We start from the raw sequence: 7,979 nt of genomic DNA on the forward strand, positions 1-7,979 counted from the left end.
ATCATCATCATCATCATCATCATCATCATCATCATCATCATCATCATCGTCATCATCAGGGTCCGTGATGTAACGGAATCCTGGGTAGGATCTGTCATGGCTTCTAATAAGGTGTGAGAAATAGATGTCTGTGTTCTTTAAGTCATCACCAGGATGGGATTTTTGTTACTGGAAACAGAAACCATTACAAGCAAGTGCTAGAGAGAACAGGTGGACCACTCTGTCTCAGGGACACTTTCTTTTAGGAGGCATGAAGACCAGGCCCAGGCTCAGAGGGCTTATGAGTGGGAAACAGAAACATGTCACTTCCTTTCTCTCTTTTGTCCAAGTAGCTACCCTCCATGTTATCTATCTTACAAAACCCAGCTGAGGCCTCCCTCCTGCCACTGCAGACCAATCCTTGATGCCATCACCACTGTGCCTGCTCTCACCTACAACTTAGGCCCTGAAAGTAGTACCAGTTGTGATGCAGGGGCCAGTCCCCAGCACAGCAGGGTGACACACCTCCTATGAGACTCTGTGGTGGGAACCTGGCAGTCCTGGGACATCACAGCTTACCTAGGCCTTCAGCTGGCGTTGCTGGAGTGTCGATGATGTCTCTCAGAGGCTGGGCTACAGCCCAGTGGTCCACAAACATAGTCACTCACCTCCTCTGCTGTGCTGCTTTCTAAGGTCACATTCTATAAAAACTCCTCGAGTACCCTCAGTGCAGAGTGCCTGCTTGTTGCTGGCATCCTTCTGGCTCACAACTTCAACAGGAAACTCCTACCTCCCATATAAACTGAAAGCAACTTCTGCATTGACACAAATCATCTGCTCTTTGAGAAGCATGTCATGAGGGCTTGTCTAAGATGAGAGCAAACACACAAGGAGTACTGTCTGCAGTACACGCTCGCCTCCCTTCCAATCCATTTTGTTCCTGAGAACTACAGGAGAACCCTAGGCTTCAGCTCCATTCTCTCCCTCCCACAGGCTGCAGCAATTACATCACACTTCAGAAATAAAGTGAACTCAGTTGAGCAAGTCTGGAACCTGGCAACCTCATGGGGAAAAAAAAAATCCTTTCTTTACACAGCTCCTCACAGCCACTTAAGGAAATAGACCTGTCACTGTGGTGCATTAATATTCCACAGTGAATATTCCACACGTTGACAAGGTGCCAAGTGTCCCTTTCCATTCTTATCAGAATGGCTGACATTATCAGGAAACCTAATCTAAACAGCCACCAGGTCGGCCTGCAGAATCGGCTGCATTTGGCATTAAATTCAGAGTTCTGATAATTCTAACATTATTTTATTCTATCTGACAATGCAGATAAGTGCTGACATGTGCCTGTGTGTTACAGACTGTGGGAAATCTAAAGGGTTTAGGGGGTCAGCCAATTCAATCATTCATCATTTCTAGGTGAAGTGGATCCAACTGAATGTAATAAAATTACAAGTCAGAAACAAAAATCTGATGTTAAAAGCACCCAGGAACTGAAGTCTCCTACGTTCTAAAACAAACAAACAAAAAAAATTGGAATGAGATGCAAACCATTACTATGTAGTAGTGCATGTGCCTTTTGCTTTTTTAATAATCCTCTGATGACCATTTTGTGGTCTGCTGTTGAATCACTGTCCTCCGCCATACATGCATACACTCTATGCTGAGGGGCCAATTTAAAGAAAAACACAGGCAGCTTGTACCTATGAGTACCTCCACTTTCCTAACACTGCTGTATTTAATGAAAATAAGGATCAAATTATGAGGTGAACCTTTAAAATGTCTCAACAGGCATCCTCGCTGCTGTCTAACAAATCAGGGGAGGCCATTCAGTCACACACTGGTTTCTTTTAAAATACACACATGTACTCTAAAAGGAAAATGAAGCTCAGTTTCTGGAGAAGACTTGTAAGCTAATAAGAAAGGATATTCTAGAGGTTAAGCGCTCCACCCAACGCCTTGATGTGGCGCTGCCCAGCCTCTGGAACAGAGAACAGCACACAGATAGTGTTAATAGGCACCGCTTCTCAGGTTCGGGTACACCCAGTGCCAAGAACAAAGATAATTTAAAACAACCACGTGAAGAAACAGCAACACCCCCGAGGTGTTAGGTTAACTCTGAACCCACTATATTGGGCACTTTACATTTGTTTTCTCAATTAATTCTTGAAGAAACTGCTTAGGATACCCGGGTGCCGATCATTACAGTGTCAAGACAGAAAAGGAACTAAGTTCAGTCACAAGGACTTTCACATGGAAGCGTCATCAAACATCTCCACAGGTATCATATTCATCCTCAGGGAGGAGGCAGAGAAGGATGAGAACAGGGAAGCATTTCTACAGGTGGAGGACATACAGAGCAAGTGCATGTCCATTGATCCAGCCTCGGCCTAAGGCTATCCCCAGAGAGACCCTACCAGGAGCAGCCCAGCCCAGTCCCTGACCCCATCACCTGGGTCACCTTCAACACTTCAGTCCTTAGGACACAGACAAGGCCAGAATAGACAATGCATATTTTTGTACACGTGTGCTCAGGTATATATGCACATAAGCAGCCCAGAGCTGCTGTCTGCAATCGTCCTTGAGCCTCATACTTCATTCAGCCAGCCTACTCGGCCAGCTTGTTTCTGAGACCCTTACTGTCCTCGTGCTCCACGTGCGGAGTTACAGATGGGCTGCCATGCACACTGAGCACTTACGTGGGCCCTAGAGTCCCAATTCTAGGCCTCAGGCATGTGGGACAACACTCTATCCACTGAAGTAGCCGCCAGCCCCCAGAATACACACTCTTAAAAGACAAACCTGAGCACAGCAAGAGAGCTGACGGTAAGACAGACAGGGGTGAGGGAACATGCCATCAGGTAGAAACGGGGGTTTCAGGGGATGTCCAGTGCTGTGCCAGGCTAGCCCTGAAAGTCACTTACTTTGAGTTCCCCCCCCCCCACACACACACACACCTTGAACGTACACAGATCTCATGGATTCCAGGCAGGCCTTAATCTTGCTATGCAGCTGAGGATGGCTTTGACCACCTTACCCTACGGCCTCTGCATCTTGAGTGCTTGGATTATGGGCATGCATCACCATGCCCAGTTTTGTGTTGTGTTAGAATTGAGTCCCAGGGCTCTGTGTATGCTAGAAGAGCATTCTATAGACTGAGCTATACACGCCAGCTTGTTTGGGGCTTGTAAAAAAAAAACTATTTTAATCTATTATTTACTGCCACTGTTTCTGTGAGAGGCATGGGTCTGTTTAAGATCCATCCTTTAAAAGAGCCCCCTTGGCATATCTAGGGCCTAGAGACCGCACAGGACAGGTGGACTTACCTGCCATCATCAGGGCTCGCACACATTCCGTTCTGCCCTGCATGGCTGCTTTCATCAGGGCAGTGAAGCCAAATATATTCCTCTTTTCTAGGTCCAGACCAGGAAAATAATTCAGCAAGTAGTTGGTGATGGTGGCATGCCCTGAAAGAGAATGATACATCGATGTAGGTTCACATAGCCACAAAGGTGATCACTCACATGCAGCAGAGAAAGCCAAGACCCTGCTCAGCATCAACCTGTGCTGGCTGTCCCCTGTGTGTGTACTCTTCAAATTCCAACACAGTTCTCCTGGACGTGGGGAGCAGAGGAATGCTGTAGACACTGCCCCAACCACACAGGGTAGCTCGCCGCCGTGGCCTTCCGTCTCCCGCCTGGGAGGCAGGGCCAGAGTCATGCTGCACTGCCACTTGGGGAGAGTGACTTCACTTCCCCACAGGCAGGATGTAGTCAACTCCCAGCAGGAGTCACCAGGGCAAACAGATGCCAGGCTGCAAAGGAGCCTGGGAAACCTTTACAAGAATGGAGTTTCAGTGGGAAAACCCGTCATCTTAATTCATGTTGGGCACCTCTGGTTACCATTCAAAATATGTTGTATTTCTCCCTGATTTCTTTTCTTCCCACTCCCACTCAACCTCACACACACAGACACACACAGCCGTAAAACCTAAGCAGGTGAAAACACACATTTGAGATCACGGGTCTTGGGCTGGAGAGATGGCTCAGCTAACAACCATAAACACTTTCTCACCTTGTCCCTCCCAAACAGAATCTTGTTTCTGCTCATTTCCAGGGCTTTTAAACCCCAGGTACTCATATTAGGGATCCCATGAAAGGCAGGAAAAGAACTAATTGCAGAGATGGCTGCTGAATCAACCATCCCAACCACTCCAGGCCAACTAGCCTAGTCCCGTGATGTATTCATCCACACCCACCCTCAGTGATCAAAATCAGGGCCACAGTTCCAGCAGTCTTGTCACTGTAGCTGGATTACCATACAGGGGCTGACTTGTACCCCACAACTTGGCTAGGAGTATTCCTGGCCTGTACCCCTAGAACATAAGAGCAACCAAACACGGTTTCTTCCCCATCCCTCAACAACCAAGGAAATATCTAGACATTACCTCCTGTGCCCTGAAGGGGGCTATGCAAGATTACTCGCATTTTCCTTGCTATTTCATGACCATCCGCACCAGACAAAAAGACAGTTTCCTTTGCTTATCTCCCTGTGTGCATGTGCACCTCATCTCCATCCTGACCCTGCAGAAGATGGCCAACAAGCCTCGGGCAATGAGAGACTGCAGAAGTTTCCTGTGCGCCAGGGGAGCTTTTGGGTGCCAGAGACATCCCATCCATTTCTCTTTGGTTGTTTTGTTTTCAAAACAGAGTTTCTCTGTATAACAGACATGGCTGTCCTTGAACTCTCATTATGGACCAAGCAGGCCTCAAACTCACAGAAATTCATCTGCCTCTGCCTCCCGAGTGCTGGGATTACAGGTGTGCACCACCATGCACATATCTTATACAGAACATGAGACTCATGGAGTCTCTCTCCTCAACCCTACTCCATCCTTGCTCCTTTCCACTCCGCTATCAGACTGACAGGTACCAGGCCTCAGGGGCATTTTCACCCTCTCTGTACTATACAGCACCTTCCCTTTACACATGTGAGGAAATCAGGACCATTTGTTGAGAGTCCTCTTCCCAGAAAGATTCTAGGGCAGAGGTTGAATGGGTGGTACAACATAGGACCTGGGACCAGGAGGCACTTTGGGGGCTCTCGTTGCCTGCAGAAGGTGAAGGCTGAGCTGGTGGCAGCTCTGAGAATCTGCCCCAGAAGAGTGGGTTCCAGAATAGAGGGAGAAGCTAAGGGGGAGGGCGTGCCTGTCTTTGGCCTTTGTGGCCCTCCCCATCTTTCCACTGGGTGAGCACAATATTAAATCCCCCCAATACATGGAGTAGCTTCAACCACACCCAAGTGACACAGACATCCAGGTTGAAACCCCTATGAACCCCCATGAAGGACATTATAAACTCCAGGCTTCTGTCTACACTCTCCAAATTCAATCCTTGGGACTGACCTGTCACCAACCTATAAGTTAAAAATAAACAAGCCACATTAAACTAGAGTTCTAATTCTTAAGAATCAGGGCTACGGTTTACCACTGAGCTCAGCCACAGCTAAGAAAAGGTGGGTCAGTGTCTTGCTGAGTGTTCTGGAGCTGACAAGACCAGGCTGGGCTCCAGGCTCCATTTGCAGTCACTGACCAGTTGGCCTCTTTTGTGTGAAGGGGTCAGGATGAAGCTGGGGGTCAGGAGGCCGTGATAGCTCAACAGCTCTAAAGCTGGCGGGGTAGCAGAAGACCTCTGATCTAAAGTTAGCTTGTGCTCTGCCTGAACACTTGCCACTGGGTCTCGGGGAAGCCAGTTGTGATCTGTTTCCATCTTTCCTTTAAAACGGTGACACTGCCCTTCACTCACAATGCACAGCACACACTCTGGCTACCCTCATCTCCACTTGCTCTGACTTTTAAGACCAGTTCACATTCACACAGTGTCAGAAGCATCAGCCCCACCTTTAATCTCTACTGAACACAGCAGTCTGCACGGTAGAGCTGCTGTTCTCCATCCCGGAAAAGCCCAGGGATGCAGGAGTGACTCTCAGATCATCAAGGTTCCAGCCTGCAGTCAGGACATAGGCTCCCCATGGTGGATTTCCTAACCTCAACATGATATACACAAAATATCTATATAATGGGCAATGTGCTTTATAGATTTTCTGTTTCCTTCTCTCTGCCCATTCAAGGATGGCTGTGTGTGTGTGTGTGGTGTTTATTTATAGCAAACAGATAATCTTTTTAGTATAAGGGTACTCAGATATTCAAACCTGGTTTGAGTCTAACCCAACTTACACATTGCAGGAGCTGGTTCCATCTTAAAAGCAGGGTCACCACAGAGATGCCGCAGTGAGCCTTACCCTGCCCAAGTAAAGGGCACAGGCAGTAGCCAACATAACCACGAGGTCACCACTATACTTAAGACAGCCTGCTTGAAAGAATACTAGAGTCCAATTCCCAGACCTGCCCCTCAAAATCTGAGGCCATCTTGAGAAGGGGACGTTTTTCTGTGTCTGTAAAACAGGGAGATAGTATCAACGCACAATTACAAAAGGCACTACAGAGAAAGTGTGCAGAAAGTTCCCAGTAAAAAAGACAAATAGAAAAATTCTGGTCACACCTATACCTCACTCTCAGCACCAGAGGCTGAAGCAGAAGTTCAAGGTCATCTTAGCTACATAACAGGTCTGGAATACTTGGGACCCTGCCTGAAAAACAAACAAGCACACAAAACCAAACAACTGAAAAAGCAAACCTCACATAGAAACTGAAGAACTGCAACAGGCAACAACTCTACTGTCACTAGGCAGAAAGCAACTCCTTGCTCCTGACATGAAGGCTGAGCTGGGAGACTTCTCTCCAGCGCATATATAACATGGGAGAAGGCAGTGGAGACCTTAACTTCACAGTGAAGAACCTGGCCACCACCACCGAGCCAGGTGACCAAAGTTGTGCTTGCAGCACAGCCCTCTGAAGATGATGAGGTAGCACTGTGCCCTCTGTTGCCCCAAAGAACTCTGTAATCCAATCCCCTGGCAGGTACCTGGCATGGCTCAAATAACAGACATCCTACAACACACCAGATTGTGTATGCAGATCTATTAAAATCATCAAACACAAAGACAGACTGGGAAAGTGTTACAGCCACAAGGAGCCTGGAGACACAGAAACACAGTTTCAAAGGTCCCAGCTCACAGTCACCCAGGCCTGTTGTATTTGGCCTGTAGCTGCACAGTACAGCATGGTGGGAGCATATGACAAGGAGGCTGCTCACGTAATAGCAGTCAGTAAGCAAAGAGAAAAAAGGGGCTCAGATACTGTTACTCATTTTTAAAATGGGTCCCTAATGACCTAATTTCCTCCCAGGAGGCTCTACCTCCTGAAGGTTTCCTCAACACATTGACATTTGAGGAACATTTGATGTCTGTTTTATAGCTGATAACTATGGGGCTCATTGGGACAGGCCAGAAGGTTCAGAGTATAGAGGCACTTGCTACCAAGTCTCATGATCTGAGTTGTCCCGAGACCTCCATACCCAAGCTCTGGGTCACACATGTGCCAGCACACAAGACACTAAATATTAACCCTCTGCTTGATGTGTCGCTGGCAAAGGTTTTTTTTTCTTATTTTGTAGGGCACTTCTTCGCTTGCTTGACAATTTCTTTTGCAGTTGAGTTTTACATGGTCTCATTTTCAATTGTTGGCCTCATTTCCTGAGTAGTTGGATTCCCATTTAGAAATCCTTATCTGAGTCTGTGTGCTATAGTGCACTCTCTGCCTTCTCTTTTAGCAGTTTCAGGCTTTACCTTGGGGTTTTTGATTCATTTGGAGTTGGTTTTTTTGTGCAGTGAGAAATGAAGGTCTGGTTTCTTTCCTCTACGTTTGGACGTCTAGTTTTCCCAGCAGCACTTGCTGGAGCGGTTGTCTTTTATCCAGTGTTTATCTTCGGTCATGTGGCTCTAGTTGTGTACCCTTAAATCTGGGTTCTCTAGTCTATCTACATGCTTGTCTTTGTGCTAATACCATTCTGTTTTTACTAATCTAACTCGGTAGT

General features: G+C 47.2%; 1 protein-coding gene across 1 annotated transcript in view; it reads right to left on the reverse strand.

The window, feature by feature from the left end:
- Ankrd33b (ankyrin repeat domain 33B) overlaps positions 1-7,979 on the reverse strand; it is a 76,947-nt gene that overhangs the window by 13,286 nt on the left and 55,682 nt on the right. Inside the window, exon 3 of the mRNA XM_055619025.1 lies at positions 3,312-3,452. Within this exon, the coding sequence (XP_055475000.1) occupies positions 3,312-3,452 (141 nt within the window). The remainder of the gene's footprint in view (positions 1-3,311; positions 3,453-7,979) is intronic.

The sequence above is a fragment of the Psammomys obesus genome, unplaced genomic scaffold (genome assembly GCF_907164565.1).
Source record: "Psammomys obesus unplaced genomic scaffold, mPsaObe1.curated_primary_1811, whole genome shotgun sequence".
NCBI lineage: Eukaryota > Metazoa > Chordata > Mammalia > Rodentia > Muridae > Psammomys > Psammomys obesus.